This window comes from Leucoraja erinacea, chromosome 22 (genome assembly GCF_028641065.1).
Source record: "Leucoraja erinacea ecotype New England chromosome 22, Leri_hhj_1, whole genome shotgun sequence".
Taxonomy (NCBI): Eukaryota; Metazoa; Chordata; class Chondrichthyes; order Rajiformes; family Rajidae; genus Leucoraja; species Leucoraja erinaceus.
Genome location: NC_073398.1, coordinates 3,021,679 through 3,042,769, shown reverse-complemented (window position 1 = coordinate 3,042,769; position 21,091 = coordinate 3,021,679). Strand labels below are relative to the sequence as shown.

The window sequence follows — 21,091 nt, the reverse complement described above, 5'->3', positions numbered from 1 at the left end:
GAGAGAGAGAGAGAGAGAGAGAGAGAGAGAGAGGAGAGAGAGAGAGAGGGAGGGGGTAGGGGATAGACTCTCTGGGGGATAGACACACACACACACACACACAGTTTTAATCGATGTATGATATTCAATTGATAGTTGTTATACCATTAGATATTACAAACATTTAATTTTTTTTCCTGAAATCAGATTTGCTTCCCTTCCAAGACAAACTACAGGGTTGCTAATAAGTTTGTCAACGAAGCACCAATGATAACAAAGAAAGTCAGTTTTCAAAAATCAATATGTTCATCCATTTGACAGAAGCACAAGGGGTGAGAAGTAACTATTTGATAGTGCTGTAATGTGCACTTTAAAAACATGATTAGGACAGGTTGTGTTTGAAGAACTTAGTATATACAAGTCAACTTTTCTCATTTTATTCAATTCTTTTTCCCAAACTTCAACCCGTCAACTACATGTAGTATGAATTAAGCGTGTAACTCAGTTGCTTCCAAGTTATGCACAAGGTACATTGCACTGTCTCATGCCAGGTTCCTGTGTGCAATAATCAGTAATAGCAAATTTAGCCATTTTCCTCAAGCTTAAATATTGAATGGTCTTTGATGAATGGCACATTTCTGTGCAACTTCGTGGGAATGTGATATCATGCTCTTGCTGCAATTTCTCACAAATAGAAATTATGGGTATTTGGAAAGTGAAGCGGAGCCAAGATCAGATTAGACATGGTCATATTGTAGATAGACACAAAATGCCAGAGTAACTCAGCGGGTCAGGCAGCATCACGGGGGAAAAGATTTTCCTTTTCCTGACCCGCTGAGTTACTCCATCATTTTGCGTCAATCTTCGATGTAAACCAGCATCTGCAGTTCCTTCCTACACACATGATCATATTGTGGATGGTCTTGTATGATGACAGTGCTGGTGTTGATAAGACAGGGGCTTAGATATAGACACAAATGGAAAGCACTGAAGGTGTGCAGAGTTCATAAGGATGCAAGAGGCAGGAACAGGAAGAAGCCATGTGGCCTCTTGACCTGCACAGCCTTTCAATAAGACCATGACTGATCACATCTTGGCCTCAGCTCCACTTTCTGACCCGATCCCAACAACCCTCCGCTCTCTGGGCATGGGAAATTACTTATGCCCCTGTCCCACTTAGGAAACCTGAACGGAAACCTCTGGAGACTTTGCGTCCCACCCAACCGTACGGTTCCCGGAGGTTGCAGGTGGTTGCCGGAGGTTGCAGGTAGTGGAAGCAGGTAGATAGACTGACAAAAAACCTCCGGGAACCTCTGGGAATTGCACGGAAACCTTGGGTGGAGCGCAAAGTCTCCAGAGGTTTCCGTTCAGGTTTCCTAAGTGGGACAGGGGCATTAGCAATCCTCAGAATTCACTGTTTTATTATTCAAGCACTGGTTATGTAATAAAATTATTATCAACCAGATCTGTCAACCTAATAAATTGCAAGTTAGCTTCAGAGAAAGATAATGAATAATCAAATGCATTGGTAATAAATGCAAAATCCACATGGTATAATATTCATATTTAACTGAGAGAATGTCACCAATGCTCCACTTGTACAAGCTGTATCTTTGCCTCCTGTGTTTTAAGTGCTTAATGAAGGTACATCAAAACAATAAATGGTTTAAACAATCGTCAAACAATTCTGAGAGTCGACACACAAACTGGGTGATTAACCCTGGATGAATGATTGCAGAAGGGCTTGGCCCACAGCAGCATGGGGTCATGAATAGGGCACATTCACATACAAACATAGCAGAGCTGGTTCCATTCACAAACGTGTTGTTTGAAGATCCACTTCTGATAACCATGAAGCAGAAAGTGGAGGGAGTGCTGAATGGACCACTACTAGGAAATGCAACATTTTGTTTCCCAAGCTTTGTTCATTCGTGGAGTGGCACAAAAGGAGCACAGCGAGTTTAGTGGGAACAGGATGAACAAAATTGTAAACTTGTACAAAATGGGGCTGGCTGTCAGGAGCTAGTAAAGAGTGAGACAAGGTATAGGGTTGGAGGAAGTTTATAACCCTCCATTCCCACATTTAGTTTAGTTTTAGTTTAAAGATACAGTGCGGAAACAAGCCCTTTGGCCCACTGAGTCCGCGATCCCCAGGCACTATCCTTCACACTCTGGACAATTTACAATTTTTACAGAAGCCAATTAGCCTACAAATCTATAGGACCTGTGTGTGGGAGGAAATCGGAGCACCTGGAGAAAACTCACATGGTCACAGGTTGAACGTAGAAACTCCAGACAGAGAGCACCCGTAGTCAGGATCGAACCAGGGTTTCTGACGCTGTAAGGCAGCAACTCTACCGTTGTGCCACTGTGCCACCCAAAAATTTGAGATAGGTATCTGTTATTGATACATTGCAAGTTTTGAATTGTGAATTAATGATCTGGATATACATTTTTATCTGTTTGTGGATGTAGGCACTGCTGCAAGATCTGCATTTATTAGCCTTGTTAAATTGTCTTGAGGTGGTGGTGGTAAGGAGTCACCTTTCTGAACCATTGCAATCCCTAGAGCTATAGGATGGACTACAGGATAGAAACATAGAAACATAGAAAATAGGTGCAGGAGTAGGCCATTCGGCCCTTCGAGCCTGCACCGCCATTCAATATGATCATGGCTAATCATCCAACTCAGTATCCCATACCTGCCTTCTCTCCATACCCCCTGATCCCTTTAGCCACAAGGGCCACATCTAACTCCCTCTTAAATGTAGCCAATGAACTGGCCTCAACTACCTTCTGTGGCAGAGAATTCCAGAGATTCACCACTGTGTAAAAAATGATTTCCTCATCTCGGTCCTAAAAGTCTTCCCTCTTATCCTTAAACTGTGACCCCTAGTTCTGGACTTCCCCAACATCGGGAATAATCTTCCTGCATCTAGCCTGTCCAACCCCATAAGAATTTTGTAAGTTTCTATAAGATCCCCCCCTCAGTCTTCTGAATTCCAACGTGTACAAGCCGAGTCTATCCAGTCTTTCCTCATATGAAAGTCCTGCCATCCCAAGAATCAGTCTGGTGAACCTTCTCTGTACTCCCTCTATGGCAAGAATGTCTTTCCTCAGATTAGGAGACCAAAACTGCATGCAATACTCCAGGTGTGGTCTCACCAAGACCCTGTACAACTGCAGTAGAACCTCCCTGCTCTTATACTCAAATTCTTTTGCTATGAATGCTAACATACCATTTGCTTTCTTCACTGCCTGCTGCACCTGCATTCCTACTTTCAATGACTGGTGTACCATGACACCCAGGTCTCATTGCATCTCCCCTTTTCCTAATCGGCCACCAAGGATATAGATTTAACAATGATAAAAGAATGGCGGTATGTTTCCAAGTTAGTGTGGGATGCGTCCTGTACGGGCAGTGGGAGATAGTGTTCCAATTAGCCTGCGATTCTGGTCCACCTTAGTGGTGGAAGCAGAGGGTCCAAGGGGCGCTGACAGAGAACCAACACAAGGAACTGCACCGTATTTTTTTTGCTAGTATACACTGCTGTTTGACCTCAATGATATAAAACTTCCTGGGATACATCAGCACTGCAGTCAGCTGGAGAAGTGGAGAGTATTCCTACACAATCCTTGTACATGGTGGCTATAAGATCTTTGGTGGAGAGGCCCTTGGTCGCATGATAACCAGCAACTGATTTGTTCTTGCAGACACAGTATTTATGCGGCTGGTCTGTGGAATTCTTTGCCTCAGAGAGCGGTGGAGGCAGGTTCTCCGGGTGCTTTCCAGAGAGAGCTAGATAGGGCTCTTATAAATAGCGGAGTCAGGGGTTATGGGCAGGAACACGGTACTGATTGGGGCTGATCAGCCATGATCACATTGAATGGCGGTGCTGGCTCGAAGGGCCGAATGGCCTACTCCTGCACCTATTGCCTATTGTCAAGTTGAGCGTCTGGTCAATGGTATCTCTAGAATCATTGTGGTAGCAGAATTGACTATTCACATTTTTGTGACTTTTTTTTTAAGACCACTTCCGCCAATGTCTGTGCCAGCTCAAAGCACTCGCTCCCCTCAAATTTTCCTGAGGTAATCTATTCTTTCCTCATTCCCATCAATTCACCCAGACTCTATCACTCTCCTACACACTAAGAGGCAATCAGCCAGACAGACAAAAAAAGCTGGAGTAACTCAGCGGGTCAGGCAGCACCTCTGCAGAAAAGGAATAGGTGATGTTTTGGCTCATGACCCTTCCTCTATCAACTCAGGTCATTGGAATGAGGGAGGAAACCAAAGCACACAGAGGAAAAAAAAAAATCAGTTGTAGGAAGAATGTGCAAACTTCACACAGACAACACCAGAGGTCATGACTGAACACATCACTGGATCTGTGAGGTAGCATCTCTACTAGCTGCACCTGTTCAATGGCAATGTCATTATTATCAAAACTTAAAACGGTCAGATTTCCTCTCTGAGAAAGATTATCATAGCCTGAAACTTGTGGCATGATTGTTATTAGTCTATGACTGAACACTGTCCATGTGACCAGGCATGTTCTGCTTTAGTATTGAACATTGCAAATGATAATTGCACATTCCTCTTCTCACCTTATGATGGACGGAAACAATGAAACAGCAGCCAATAACTGATCGGGCCTGGGACATTGCGCCAAGGTTTCCTACACCAATGGCCCAAGACTAGGATGATTAAACCTTCAATGAGCACAACCATTGCCCTTTGTGCGAGAATAACCTGAACTGTTTTCTCCTTGATGCTCATCAACTTCATTGCCACCCAAACTCCTTGATGTTACTGTTAGGAACTATTCAAGGGTTCTAAAATTTTCTGAAAGTAGCAGCCATTAATTCAAAACAAGAACCAGTCTTTGGAATATCTGTTCTAATGTACATTGAACGGTAAAAGTTTAGGAAGGAACTGCAGATGCTGGAAAATCGAAGGTAGACAAAAATGCTGGAGAAACTCCACGGGTGAGGCAGCATCTATGGAGCAAAGGAAATATATCCATTGACCTGGCCTACAAAGCTTACTGTGGCAATGAATTCCACAAATTCATCACCCTCTGACTAAAGCAATTGCTCCTCATCTCCTTTCTAAAGGCATGTCCTTTTATTCTAAGCCAATGGTCCTTGACTATTGCCGTTTCAACTTCCAAATATCATAACGCTATAAGCAACAAATATCACATGATAAATGCACTATAACATCTCAGGGACTTTGAAAAAGTTCTCAACACATACAGCTTTTTAACTAGGACAATAAAAACAAAGGAAACTAAAATATTTGCATCGTAGTTTGGCGACAACGAAAAATTAAATCAAAACTTGGATCACTTTGGCAAAGTACTACTATATGGCCAACAAATATTAAATAAAGGTTTAACAACTAACACAATCTGTACCTGGCTGAGCAGCTGTCCGTGGAAAATGGTGTTAATCACATTCAGAACTCTTCGGATAAGTTTTCGCTGTGATATGGGAATTGATCGCTTGTGATGAACTGATGGCTTTGTAGCTTCCAGTTCCTGCTGAACTTTATCCAGCAGCTCACAGAGAAACTCCTGAGCATCCTGCTGGGCATAGCCACGGAACGTAGGAATAAGTCGCCAGACGCAGTGCAGCATAGAAAAGGGAGACACCAATGCCCATTTCCCAGACCACATGACCAGGAAAAGGGTGTGGAGTTCGTGGCACAGGGTAATATGTTTGGAGTTCGGCTCCTTTAATTGAATGAGTTCCCGATTTTGGCTCTGTGATGCTCCCCCGCTTAGGCCTTCTGAGAAACTGGGTCGCCTCGAACCTTTTTCCTCATCCAGAGATATACTCGAACTGACTTCACCGACAATAGGTCGCCTGCTACACGACCTGGTTTTCCCATTTGCTGTACCAGCCAGCAAATCCTGGGACGGACTCAAATCCAGATCCAAGAAGCACTCACAAAACACTTGCAAATGGCTGAGCACCTGTAGAATGGAGTTCATGTAGCAGGTATTACCCAAGTTCCTCAGTCCCGTCACACCAGGCGTGACAGTCGGCCTTCGTTTAATAGGAGAATCACCAATTTTTTTCAATCTAACTGTGCAGGAAGGCAGGCCAGCTGGATGTTTTGCAGGTGCGATTTCAGTCGACAGGTCACTTGTATACGAGGGATCTTTTACACGCAGACTCTTACGTGGCGGCAAGCTTAAGAACTCTTCGTGCAGCCGGCGTTTCAGCTCCTGTCGTCTTTTCCGAGCATCTTCCCTCTTAATTTCAGCCTCCTCTCTTGACAGCTCTTCTTCCAGCCTCAGTTTGCCCGTGGGTGTCAGCACAAACCAAGATTGGAAGACCTTGGACATAAGCGATCGACGGCGGTGCCAAAGTGCTGTGAACATCTGATCTTCGTTGCGCAGTTGTGCTTGCGTACACCCTCGAGAAAGATAAGAGTCGTCACCGCTTGCCATCGACCGTAAAGTCCTACCACTTCGAGTTGTGCAGTCATAGTTCTGGCTCTTGATCGCACTTAATGTGCTCCTCAATAGCTTAAGATCACCAGTGGCATTGTCATTTAACACATAGTCGTCACATATATAACAAAATACGTACAGTTCATTTACTTCCAAGGCCACGGGGTGTTGACTCTCCTGAAAATGTTTGAGTGCATGTTCTTCATTGTATCGTCCGCAAGCAACATGGGAACAGCTGAGACATGCCCACATGGACTCGGTAGTGTTGCACTCCATACAATGCCATTTTTGCGGATTTAAAATCGAATGATCCTGGGCCAGCCGAAGCCGACCTACATGCTTGCACCGATCCATCAATTACAGGCACCACCATTCTGGAGGTTGCACGGCAAACATCCAATATGATAAACTGCAAGAAATACAAGAAACAAGCGTAAACTTTCACAGAATCAAATCTAACTTCAAATAAGTCAGTAAGTAAGTTTATCGACCAAGTATTGACATACAAGGAATTTGCCTTGGTGCTCCGCCCACAAGTAACATGACATACTGTGACAGTTACGAATGACTCAGAAAACACTACACATTAATAATAATAAAACATTAATGATAAAACATTAATGGTCAAGCATGTGAACCAACAAATACCAGATGAAAGGGAGGCATTTGATCTAAGCAGGATATGTGGCATCATATGCACTTCAATGTGGTGAGGAGCACTAAGATTTACAATTTCACCACGACATAACCGTTAAAAGGCAAGAATAGAGACCAGATCCACGTCTGATTAAGATGAAACTTTACTAAACTCAGATGCATGCAGAGCCATAAATTCAAAATGTTATTGCCTATCAATTTCCTCATTCAACTAATCAATGGCAACTCAAATCATATGATAAAACGTTATTCATGCCTGGAGGGAAATTGTTCTGCCAACAGTCACAACATAGTACACGAAAACTTGAAATTAAACGTGAAAACAAAACGAAACAGACAAGCGACTGTTGGCTGGCTGCGTGCACAGAGCCTTCACTGGAACAAACATACGAACAAATGCAGGATTAATCCCCTGGGCAGAGGATTTTAAACAAGAACCCCCCCCCCCCCCCCACACTGGGTCCCCCTTTGTTCTCCCACTGTCCCTCACAGCGGTCCCTGCCACACGGGGTCCCTATTGTTCTTCACGCGTTCCCCCACCATGGGGTCCCCATTGTCTTCCACTCCCCCGCTCATGCTCATTGACCGCTGGTTGATCGAGAGGCCCCACCACCGGCAAGGCTCCTGCTGTCGCTGAGGCTCCCACTGCTGCCGAGGCTCATGCTGCCGCCAACGAACCCGCTGTCACTGTCTACACTTTTTGAGGTCATTTGCTCTAATCTAGGAAAGTATGAAAGAGTAAAAAATACAGATTGCATCCCCTTGTTATTTAGCTGCACAAAGTGAATCTTGCTTACTAATGTGTAGAAAGATGCTGGTATATACAGAAGATAGGCACAAAGTGCTGGAGTAACAGAGGGTCAGGCAGCATCTCTGGAGGAAAAGGATGGGTGACACAGGTTTGAAGGTTCATTGGTCGCTCTAAATTACCCATAGTGTGTGAAGTGTGGATGCAAAAGTGCGAATACATACAACTAGTGTTAACAGGCGATTGATGGTTGGCATGGACTTGGTTAGCCATAGAGGGTATTTTTAAGGTGGAGACCGACAGATTCTTGATTAGAACGGGTGTCCAGGGTTATGCCGTGAAGGCAGGAGAATGGGACTGAGAGTAGATCAGCCATGATTGAATGGTATGGTGGACATGAGCCAAATAGCCTCATTCTGCTCCTATGACATGAACTGATGGCCAAAAGGCCTGTTTCCATACTGTCCCTAAAATTAAAACTGAAAACTGAAATTAAAAAGAGCTGTACACTGCAATGCAACCATGAAAATGAACTTCAAATCTGGGGAACCCAGCAAATCAACTTCATTATTCCAGGAAAACGGGTAATAAGATGCAAAACATGCAACTCTGACAACTTAGTTCTTTTCTTTATCATCCCCTGAACATCACGAAATACACTGCTTTTCAAACTGGTAGCAATAGCTAGGCGCACCCATGGAGAAAGACCAACCATCCTTTCATCAAAACTGAAAGTTGGAAATGTAACAGGTACAAACAGAATACGAGGCCTCATCATTTCTCCTTCCATTCACTTCCCATACATTTATTTGGTACGGTATCAGTCAACAACCACTGCCATCAATAGATAATAACTCCTCTAGTTACATCGAATGACATTTGTGAATTAAGGGAGAGTTTGAGGGACTATTTTAAGTATGGATTGCCAGGGATTGGAAAAGGTTTGACCTTTAGAATTCACAATCCACAAAGACTATCAACTATGTGGACAGAATCCAGGCCAAAGAATTGGAGAAATTTCCAATCAGGAATTTCATTTGCCTCAGAGGCAGTCACAAGATGCTGGAGAAACTCAGCTGGGGAGGTAGCATCTGTGGAGAGAAGGAATTGGCGACGTTTCGGGTCAAGACCCTTCTCCGCCTCACCAATATTCACCTTCATTTAGCTTAGTTTAGAGATACAGTGCAGAAACAGGCCCTTCGGCCCACCAAGTCTGGGCCGACCAGCGTTCCCTGCATGTTAACACTACCCAACACACACAAGGGACAATTTACAATCTTACCAAGCCAGTTGCCCTACAAAACAGTACATCTTTATAGCGTGGAAAGAAACCAGAGCACCCGGGGAAAATCTACGCAGGCCACAACACAAGGAGAACCGGGTCTCCGGCGCTGTAAGGTTGCCCTGGCGCTCTGTCACTGCACCACCCATGTGCAGGTGTAACCATAGGTTATTTGCTCAAGGCCGCAGCGGACCCCAGCTACACAAAACGCCAACTGAGACAAAATGTATTTATTGCAATGGGCAGATGCTAGTCTTTTTCTACTTTCTTAAACCAAGGACATTTAAATAACAGCTTGGTAAATACTTGCAAATCATAACAATTGATCAAGTCCAATGTCTGTAATAGAGCCTTTTAAAAAGAACATCCAAAATATCCATTGGCTAGGTTGTATGATGAACTGGTGTCAGACAAGATGGCGGATTAGAGTTCTATTGGTTCAAGTGGCACTATTTGAAAATCGGGGATTTTGCCCACCACATTTGCCAATATCAATCTCAGCTAAAAAACAGTCCACTTTTCACTTGATGGCTGTTTAAGGTGTATACAAAGTGGTCAGCTTCTTTACCACAATATCATTTAACGCAACTCAAAAGCTGAGCTTCTGTTTAATTTTGTGGTATGTTGCTTTGCCTATAATAAGTATACAATAATATTTATATTGAAGAGGGACACAAAGTGCTGGAGTAACTCAGTGGGTCAGGCAGCATTTCTGGAGAAAAGGAATAGGTGACATTTCAGGTCGAGACTCCTTCAGACTGAGGGGAGAAGGAAATGACAAATAGATCGACAGTCAGGGGAAAGATATGAGAGTGAGAGATATGGGACTGAGAGTCAGGGGAAAGAGAAATATGGACCAACTAATATTTGTATTGTTTAAGAAAGAACTGCAATGCTGGAAAATCGAAGGTAGACAAAAATGCTGGAGAAACTCAGCGGGTGCAGCAGCATCTATGGAGTGAAGGAAATAGGCAACGTTTCGGGCCGAAACGTTGCCTATTTCCTTCACTCCATAGATGCTGCTGCACCCGCTGAGTTTCTCCAGCACTTTTGTCTATCTAATATTTGTATTGGTTTATTATTGTCACATGCACCAAGAAAGTGAAAATCTTTCCTTGCATTCTATCCAGTCGAATCCTATAATCATACTAGAGACTAATATTATTTTTGTTCAAGGGTTGATGAAATAGTACATGTGGAAAGAATTGCAAAAATTGTGGTAAGAACAACGAAAGCAGATCATTGTTGTCGGACTCGTGGAGTTTTTAGGAGCAGCAGCCAATAACATTGATTTGATTGGCATCATCCACAGGGAAAGGGGAATGGATCCGAGTTATTTTCCCCGGCCAGCTTCCCACAGTTGGGAAAAAGATTTGCCGTATGCAAGTGTATTCCTTCTGAGTGAGAGCAGAAAGAGGGAAAAACAGTTCACAAAGTGTAGAAAAAAAAATGATCTTGAAACCAGAAATCTGCAAAATTAAGAAGCACCCGTTTTCAGAAAATATTTGTGATTTTCATACTCAGGGAAGCAACATGCAACTCCTATTAATAGCACAAAGTCTTGCAACATAAACCGTAAAAGTCTGAAGCCAGAAAATATTACTCAAAACTTCATTGCCCTCCCATCTCCCTTTGGTAAACCACGTTATCACAGTGCTGTTGCCTCACAGTCAGTGTCACACTCTGTAACATTCCCTCAGCAATCGAGGGTTTGTTACTTATGACCCTGTCTTTTCTAGACCCAATATATTAATCCTGGCTTCCCAATCTTCTCCACACAGAATACCCTCAGAGACATCGGCACTTCTCCAATTTTCCAATGCTTGCACATTCCCAATTTAAAACAACTCAAATATTAACAGCTGTGTCTTTTTCTGACTGGGCCCCAAGGTCTGAAACTGCCTATCTAAATCTCTACAGCTCTGAGTCTTACTTTTTTAAAGCTTTTATAGTCAACCTGTTTTCCTTCCGATTCACTGTCAAGCTTTGATCTAGAACACTTTAAATTCCTCAGGCTTACTCTGTTAAAGGCATAATATACTGCCAAGTTAATATTCTCCTGCTCACCATACTGTTCAAATGTAAACTACTTATGTGAAACAAACATGTCTCATATACTCAAGAAACTAAATAGACAAACAATGTTAATAGCGACATTATCAATAATGAAGCAGCCAGGTCATTTTACTCAAATTACTGCAAAAAATATCCACCTCACAAAGTACATGCTTACTACGTGACAAAACTGTATGATTCCAATACAAAGGTACTATCCTCAAGAGTTTAGTTTAGAGATACAGTGTAGAAACAGGCTCTTCGGCCCACCGAGTCCGCGACGATAAGCAATCCCCCCCCGTACATTACCACTATCCTACACGCTAGGGACTATTTACTATTTTTAATCAAGGCTAATAAACCTACAAACCTGTACGCCTTTGGAGTGTTGGAGGTAACTGGAGCACCAGGAGAAAACCCACGCAGGTCACAGGGAGAACGTAAAACTCCGTAGAGACAGCACCCAAAGTCAGGATCAAACCCAGGTCTCGGGCTCTGTAAGGCACCCCATTGACATTTCGACGAAGCAAGTTTGCAGGAACAGATATTCTTTCCAAAAAACAACTTCAACATAATGAGACTAAGTGTGCCCTTATTAACAAAGGTTTGATAATCTCCAAAGTGAAGTTCATCAATAGTTTGAGAAAATGAAGCAGCTCCACAACCAATATCACTATTTTTCCTGCTCAACAACTAAGCCAATACTACTTGTGTGCCTGTATTCTATAATATGATGCACAATCAGATCAGGGACCAAACTAATCAAAACTAGGTAACTAATCCTAGCTAGATTTTCTATACATTAATACATTTGGGAAAATATACTCCAATAACAAAGGTAAGCAGAAAATCTTGGTGGTCAGAATGTTGGCATTCTAGAAAAGTAAAGCATATTAGGATAATATGGGAGTTGTGTACAGGCCACCTAACCGTAGTAGTGGAGTTGGGGATGGCATCAAACAGGAAATTAGAAATGCGTGCAACAAAGGTAAAACAGTTATAATGGGTGACTTCAATCTACATATAGATTGGGTGAATCAAATTGGCAAGGGTGCTGAGGAAGAGGATTTCTTGGAATGTATGCGGGATAGTTTTCTAAACCAACATGTAGAGGAACCAACAAGAGAGCAGGCTATTCTAGATTGGGTATTGAGTAATGAGGAAGGGTTAGTTCGCAGTCTTGTTGTGCGTGGCCCCTTGGGCAAGAGTGACCATAATATGGTTAAGTTCTTCATTAGGATGGAGAGTGACATTGTTAATTCAGAAACAAGGGTTCTGAACTTAAAGAAAGGTAACTTTGAGGGTATGAGACATGAATTGGCCAAGATAGACTGGCAATTGATTCTTAAAGGGTTGACGGTGGATAAGCAATGGAAGGCATTTAAAGACTGAATGGATGAACTACAAAAATTGTTCATCCCAGTTTGGCAAAAGAATAAATCAGGGAAGGTAGTGCATCCGTGGATAACAAGGGAAATCAGGGATAGTATCAAAACAAAAGATGAAGCATACAAATCAGCCAGAAAAGGCAGCCCACCAGAGGACTGGGAGAAATTCAGTCCAGTAGAGGAGGACAAAGGGCTTAATTAGGAAAGGGAAAATAGATTATGAAAGAAAACTGGCAGGGAACATAAAAACTGACTGCAAAGGTTTTTATAGATATGTGAAGAGAAAAAGATTAGTTAAAACAAATGTAGGTCCCTTGCCGTCAGAAACAGGTGAATTGATCATGGGGAACAAGGACATGGCAGACAAATTGAATAACTACTTTGGTTCTGTCTTCACTAAGGAAGACATAAATAATCTGATGGAAATAGCAGCGGACCGGGGGTCCAATGAGATGGAGGAACTGAGTGAAATCCAGGTTAGCCGGGAAGTGGCGTTAGGTAAATTGAATGGATTAAAGGCCAATAAATCCCCAGGGCCAGATAGGCTGCATCCCAGAGTACTTAAGGAAGTAGCGCCAGAAATAGTGGATGCATTAGTGATAATTTTTCAAAACTCTTTAGATTCTGGAGTAATTCCTGAGGATTGGAGGGTAGCTAATGTAACCCCACTTTTTAAAAAGGGAGGGAGAGAGAAAACGGGGAATTACAGACCAGTTAGTCTAACATTGGTAGTGGGGAAAGTGCTAGAGTCAGTTATTAAAGATGGGATAGCAGCACATTTGGAAAGTGGTGAAATGATTGGACAAAGTCAGCATGGATTTATGAAAGGTAAATCATGTCTGACGAATCTTATAGAATTTTTCGAGGATGTAACTAGTAGAGTGGATAAGGGAGAACCAGTGGATGTGTTATATCTGGACTTTCAGAAGGCTTTCGACAAGGGCCCACATAAGACATTAGTATACAAACCTAAAGCACACAGTATTGGGGGTTCAGTATTGATGTGGATAGAGAACTGGTTGGCAGACAGGAAGCAAAGAGAAGGAGTGAACGGGTCCTTTTCAGAATGGCAGGCAGTGACTAGTGGGGTACCGCAAGGCTCAGTGCTGGGACCCCAGCTATTTACAATATATATTAATGATTTGGACGAAGGAATTGAATGCAACATCTCCAAGTTTGCGGATGACACGAAGCTGGAGGGCAGTGATAGCTGTGAGGAGGATGCTAGGAGGCTGCAAGGTGCCTTGGATAGGCTGGGTGAGTGGGTAAATGCATGGCAGATGCAGTATAATGTGGATAAATGTGAGGTTATCCACTTTGATGGCAAAAACAGGAAAGTAGACTATTATCTGAATGGTGGCCGATTAGGAACAAGGGAGATGCAACGAGACCTGGGTGTCATGGTACACCAGTCATTGAAAGTAGGCATGCAGGTGCAGCAGGCAGTGAAGGAAGCGAATGGTATGTTAGCATTCATAGCAAAAGTTTGAGTATAGGAGCAGGGAGGTTCTACTGCAGTTGTACAGGGTCTTGGTGAGACCACACCTGGAGTATTGCGTACAGTTTTGGTCTCCTAATTGAAGAAAGACATTCTTGCCATAGAGGGAGTAACAGAGAAGGTTCACCAGACTGATTCCTGGGAAGTCAGGACTTTCATATGAAGAAAGACTGGATAGACTCGGCTTGTACTCGCTAGAATTTAGAAGATTGAGGGGGGATCTTATAGAAACGTACAAAATTCTTAAGGGGTTGGACAGGCTAGATGCAGGAAGATTGTTCCTGATGTTAGGGAAGTCCAGAACAAGGGGTCACAATTTACGGATAAGGGGGAAATCTTTTAGGACCGAGATGAGAAAAACATTTTTCACACAGAGTGGTGAATCTCTGGAATTCTCTGCCACAGAAGATAGTTGAGGCCAGTTACTTGGCTATATTTAAGAGGGAGTTAGATGTGGCCCTTGTGGCTAAAGGGATCAGGGGGTATGGAGAAAAGGCAGGTACAGGATAATGAGTTGGATGATCAGCCATGATCATATTGAATGGTGGTGCAGGCTCGAAGGGCCGAATGGCCTACTCCTGCACCTAATTTCTATGTTTCTATTGGGAAAACAGAGACAAAATGGGCTGTAGATGCCAGAATCTGGTGTAAAAAACAAGCTGCTGGGAGAATTCAGCAGGGCAGGCAGTACCTGTGGAGGGAAATGGACAAGCAACTCATTCCCTCCACAGACGTTGCCTGGCCCACTTCAGCAGCTTTTATTTATATTGGGGAAAAACACTTGCATGTGGGCCAAAATCAGCCCCACATAGCAGGAATGGGTGTCAAAGTGTTCAATCTTGTTGTGCGGGATCTACTCACATTCAAATGGAAAAAGGAAATGTTTTAAGCTTGGACTGAAACACACATTTGCAAAATCACTGTAGCTAGATTTTACAAAATGACAAGTAAAATAACAGTCCGATAACAATGATTTACTAACTACGCGGCAGTAAGTCATTGAGGCATTGCATCACATAGCAAATTATGATCGTGATGGCAATGTGTGGAAGTGAGAATTTATGCAACAAATTTCAAAACCACAACATCAAAACGTGCTTCACACTCTATTGCATTTTTTAGATGAAATCAGTTTAGTTTAATGTCACATGTGCCGAGGTACAGTGAAATGTTCTTGCTGCGTGTTAACCAGCCAGCGGAAAGACATGAATAAGGCAATACATGATTAAACAGTTATAATTGAAAGAAACAAGCAGCCAATTTGCCAAACAAGTTGTGAAGAAATGGCTATGATCGTCAAGGGATAAATATTGCCAGAAGGCCAGAACTCTCTTACATATCTTGGGACTTTCCGCGTGATAGGATAGAGCAGATATGGCTACAGCACTACTCAACACATCACACAGTGCAATCTTCCACACACTGTGGTGTCAGCCAGGAATGAACATCTAATATTTTCTGCAAAGCTAGGTGACCACAATCAAGGTGACCACAATCAAACTGTTGCACTCCATTAATAAATTAAGAATTTTACATAATGTTTTGAAATTTGGATTTCCCAGATTTATGTGCACCTTCCCTTAGTCTGGGGAAAGGTCCCGACCCAAACCATCACCGATCAATTCCTTCCACAGATGCTGTGGGAAGAAACTGCAGATGCTGGTTTATACCAAAGATAGACACAAAAAGCTGGAGTAACTCAGCAGATCAGGCAGCATCTTTGTAGAAAAGGAATAGGTGACATTTCAGGTCGTAATGTGAAGAAGGGCTCCGACCTGAAATGTTACCTATTAATTTTCTCTAGAGATGCTGCCTGACCCGCAGAACTACTTTGCAACTTTGTGTTTTACACAATATTCTGGCAACTGCAGTTTTTCATGTCTTTTCATTTTCATGACCACTTTAAAACAATGCTATTTAATTCTTATTTATTCATATTTGAAAAAAATCACTACACACTCAATTTAGTGTAAATGTCAACTGTCCCATTGAAAAAAATCACTACACACTCAATTTAGTGTAAATGTCAACTGTCCCATCTACCAGTCTGATTGTCTCTGTGGTTAATGTCTCTTATACAAATTATTATTTGCATACCTGATAATATACTCGATTAACAAGTTTGCAGATGACACACAAGTGGGTGGTATTGCTGACAGTGAAGATGGATGTCAAAAATTGCAGCAGGATCTTAATCGGTTGGCCAGGTGGGCTGAGGAATGGTCGATGGAATTAAATACAGAAAAATGTGAGGTGTTGCATTTTGAAAAGTGTAACATGGGCAGGATTTACACAGTGAATGGTAGGGCTCTGGTAGGGTGCAGAGCAGAGGGATTGGGGAGTGCAGGTATATAATTCCTTGAAGGTGGCTTCAGGTCGATAAGGGGTCAAAAAGGCATTTGGCAAATTGGCCTTCATCAGTCAGAATATTGAGTATAGAGGTTGAGATGTCATATTACTGTTGTACAAGATGTTGGTGAGGCCACATTTAGAGTATTGTGTTCAATTCTCGGCATCATGTTAAAGGAAAGATTTTGTCAAGCTGGAAAGGGTGCACAGAAGATTTCCGAGCATGTTGCCAGGACTTGAGGGTCTTCTTCTTGCGTATGGCGTGCACAGCCTAAAGTTGTAGGACAACTTGTTCTATTTGATCTTATTTGATTGTGCACGCCGGGTTGAATGCATTTGTCGAAACAGGGTGGACCACGTGAAAGTTGCAATCTTCCACCCCACTTGAGGGTCTGAGCTATGATGAGAGATTGAGCAGGCTGGGATTCTATTCCCTTGGAGCACAGGAGGATGAGGGGTGATCTTGAATGAATTAATAAGTTTATTGGCCAAGTATGAATCCGGGGGGGAAACGTTTTCATACATAGGGTGATGATATGGAGCAAAAACAGAGAGGAAATGCAACATGGGCAGGACCTACACAGTGAATGGTAGAGCTCTGGGGAGTGTTGTAGAGCAGAGGGATCTAGGAGTGTAGGTGCATGGTTCCTTGAAGGTGGAGTTGCAGGTAGATAGAGTAGTCAAAAATGCTTTTGGCACATTGGCTTTCATCAGTCAGAGTATTGAGTACAGAGGTTGAGAGGTCATGCTGCAATTGTATGAGTATTTAGAGTATTGTGTTCAGTTCTGGGCAGCATGTTGTAGGAAAGATGTGTTTAAGCTGGAAAAGATACAGAGAAGATTTACGGGGATGTGGCCAGGACAAGAGGGCCTGAGCTATAGGGAGAGGTTGAGTAAGCTGGGATTCTATTCCTTGGAGCACAGGAGGATGAGGGACAATCTTATCGAGGTGTATAAAATCGCGAGTGGAATAGATTAGGTAGATAGACAGAGTCTCTTGCCCAGAGTGCAGGAATTGAGAACTAGGGGCAAATGTTTACAGTGAGGGGGGAATTTTTTTTAATAGTAATCTGAGGGGTCGTAGTTGTCACACTAAGGGTGGTGGGTGTGTGGAATTGAGCTGCCAGAGGAAGTAGTTGAGGCAAGTACATTTAGACTCGTACATAGATAAGGCAAGTTTAGAAGTATATGGGCATAACACAGGCAGGGGGCATGTAGATGGGGCATGTTGATCAGTGGGCAAGTTAGACCGAAGGGCCTATTTCCACGCTGTATGGCTCGGTACACTTTAATAATAATAATAATAAATTTTATTTATGGGCGCCTTTCAAGAGTCTCAAGGACACCTTACAAAAATTTAGCAGGTAGAGGAAAAACATGTAAGCGGAATGAAATAAATAGTAGAGACTTGACTAGTACACAAAGTAAATACAGAATTCAATACAAAACACAGTATGAGGCAATTAATACACAGATGAAAAGAGACGGCACGTGGGGCTAAGGATAGGCAGAGGTGAAGAGATGGGTCTTGAGGCGGGACTGGAAGATGGTGAGGGACACGGAATTGCGGATCAGTTGGGGGGAGGGAGTTCCAGAACCTGGGAGCTGCCCTGGAGAAGGCTCTGTCCCCAAAACTGCGGAGGTTGGACTTGTGGATGGAGAGGAGACCAGCTGATGTGGATCTGAGGGACCGTGAGGGTTGGTAGGGGGAGAGGAGGTCAGTGAGATATGGGGGGGGCCAGATGGTGGAGGGCTTTGTAGGTGAGGATCAGGATTTTGTAGGTGATCCGGTGGGAGATGGGAAGCCAGTGAAGTTGTTTGAGGACTGGAGTGATGTGATGCCAGGATTTGGTATGGGTGATGAGTCGGGCGGCTGCGTTCTGGACCAGTTGGAGTCGGTTGATGTAGGTGGAGCTGATGCCAAGGAGAAGTGAGTTGCAATAGTCCAGTCGGGAGGAGATGAAGGCATGGATGAGTCTTTCAGCAGCGGGCGGTGTGAGAGAGCGTCAGCAGCGGGCGATGTTGCGGAGATGAAAGAAGGAGGTTTTAATGACATGGCGGATGTGAGGCTCAAGGGAGAGGGTGGAATCAAAGATCACGCCAAGGTTGCGGGCCTGGGGAGATGGGGAGACAGTGGTGCCGTCGATGGTGAGAGTGGGGTTATTGATATTGCTGAGTGTGGCTTTGGAGCCTATGAGGAGGAATTCTGTCTTATCTCTGTTGAGTTTGAGGAAATTATGTTGCATCCAGGTTTTTATAGCTGACAAACAGGAGTTGATATGGGAGGGGGGGGTGTGGGGGGATTTGGTGCCAAGGTAGATCTGGGTGTCATCAGCGTAACAGTGGAAGTCCAGATTGAAGTGGCGGAGTATCTGACCAAGGGGGAGGATGTAGATGATGAAGAGGAGGGGGCCGAGTACAGAGCCTTGGGGAACGCCTTTAGTGACTGTGGCTGTAGCAGAGGTGTGGTTGTGGAGAGAGATGAAGTGGGATCTGTTGGAAAGGTAGGAACGGAGCCAGCTGAGTGCAGAGCCTTCAATGCCGAGGTCTTTGAGTCTGGTGAGCAGGATGTTATGGTTCACTGTATCGAAGGCTACGCTCAGGTCGAGGAGGATGAGGATGTTGAGGGAACCAGTGTCAGCAGAGGTGAGGAGGTCGTTGAGTACTTTGAGGAGAGCAGTTTCTGTGCTATGGAGGGGGCGAAAGCCAGATTGGAGGGGTTCAAGTAGGTTATACGCAAGGAGCTGGGAATGAAGTTGCGACGCAACAATACGCTCCAGGGCTTTTGAAAGAAAGGGGAGGTTTGAGATTGGGCGGTAGTTAATTAGAGAGGAGAGATCAAGACCAGGTTTCTTTAAGATTGGTGTAACAGCAGCAGTTTTGAAAGCGGAGGGGACAATTCCTTGGGACAATGAGTTGAAGAGATTAGTGAGGTAGGGGCAGAGAACGGGGAGGCAGGACTTCAACAGCGGAGTGGGGAGAGGGTCGAGGGAGCAGGTAGTGGGTTTGGAAGAGCTGATGAGTTTGGAGATTTCAATAGGGGTGACCAGGTCAAACTGGGAGAGGAAGCAGTAAGGAGGTCAGTGGAGATGTTGAAAGGAGGGGCCTTGGTAGGTGGTGGAGTAGATGCTGGGGAGTCGGGTACAGGGGATAAAGATTGATAGATGGTGCTGATTTTATCAGCGAAAAGGTGGAGGAATGAGTTGCGAAAAAGTGGAGGGATGAGTTGCAGAGATCCGGAGTAGAGGTAGGGAGGGTGTTGGCTCGAGGCTTGAGGAGGTTGCCCACTGTGGAGAAGAGGGTTCTGTGGTTTAGGCAGGGATCGGTGAATATGGAGGAGAGGTAGGCAGATTTTGCAGCAATGAGAGCATCTTTGGAGTCAGTGATGTGGAGTTTGTAAGCTTCAAGGTGGACTGTGAGATGATTTCTTTGTATGTCTTTGAGAGTCTTTGAACCATTTGCAGACTTTTAAATGACACCATGCAGTTATATCAGGCCATGCCTTAAAATTAACGTGTAATGGTCCTCGGGAACAGTGTAAGAATGAACTACGGATGCTGGTTTAAACCGAAGATAGACACAGTTAACTGGAGTAACTCAGCGGGACAGGCAGCATCTGGGGAGAGAAGGAATGGGCGATGTTTCGGGTCGAGGAAGGGTCAACCAGAGCCCATGTGAGAGATAGCCCAGCTGTTGGCGGTTGTGCAGTAAACAAGCAGAAGCAGAAGTCACTCATTGCCTCTCCAGAGATGCTGCCTGTCCCGCTGAGTGACTGCGACTAACTGTGACTACCCTCGTGATGGGTGTCTACCCGCGGGGGGTGACGCGGGTGAACCGTGGACACCGCCGGCAGTTGCTGGCATCACCCGGGCGGGAGATGGAGATGGAGATGGGGCCGGTTCGGTGGGAACCCCCGCGGCCCGACAGAGCAACGTGCCCGGGCCCCGCTCCTCCGGGAGCCCGAAACCGCGGCATCTGCCGATCGGCGGCACCAACAGCCCGGGCCGGGGTCGCTTCTTACCCGCAATGCCGGCGGACTGGGCGAGGGACGGTCCCCACTCCGGGCCGCTCCATCTTCTCTCCCTCGCCAGCGATCCGTCTTTCAAATCGCCGCCATCTTGAGTGGCTCCGCGGGTGACGTCACACGTTCCCGCCCGCTAGTGACGTCGCGCGCTCCCCTGGCCGCCGTTGCGCGGTGACGTCACACACGCACACGCTCAGCCGCGGGCACGTTCCCGGGCACCGGTGACATCACAAGCGCCTCCCCCCGCCGTTGGTTACGCGTCACGTCCCAGTCCCGGGTGCTGTCAATCAAAGATCCTATAGGATCTTTGCTGTCAATCACTAGACCGTCAGCAGCAGCAGCCACAAGGAGCTTGTCTTACATAGAAACATAGAAATTAGATGCAGGAGTAGGCCATTCGGCCCTTCGAGCCTGCACCGCCATTCAATATGATCATGGCTGTTCCAACCACTTCATTCTCTTCAGATTGAAGAAGGGTCTCGACCCGAAACATCACCCACCCTTCTCTCCAGAGATCAGATGCTGCCTGTCCTGCTGAGTTACTCCAAGCATTTTGTCTATCTTCGATTTACCGCAGCATTGAATTGAATTGAATTGAATTGAATTGAATTCCTTTATTTATTGAATTGAATTTCTTAATTTGTCTT

The 21,091-nt window shown here is 44.4% G+C and overlaps 1 protein-coding gene across 2 annotated transcripts in view; it reads right to left on the bottom strand.

The window, feature by feature from the left end:
* The window catches only part of usp44 (ubiquitin specific peptidase 44), a 57,236-nt gene extending 36,638 nt beyond the window's left edge, over positions 1–20,598 (bottom strand). Inside the window, exons 1-2 of one of the 2 annotated variants that reach the window (XM_055652773.1) lie at positions 20,442–20,598; positions 5,400–6,852 (exon numbers count right to left, since the gene is read on the bottom strand). In XM_055652773.1, the coding sequence (XP_055508748.1) occupies positions 5,400–6,797 (1,398 nt within the window). In that variant the 5' untranslated portion in view covers positions 6,798–6,852; positions 20,442–20,598. Of the gene's footprint in view, positions 1–5,399; positions 6,853–20,441 lie in introns of those variants that run through there. The other variant, XM_055652774.1, reaches the window with a different exon arrangement.
* Positions 20,599–21,091: the final 493 nt, after the last annotated feature.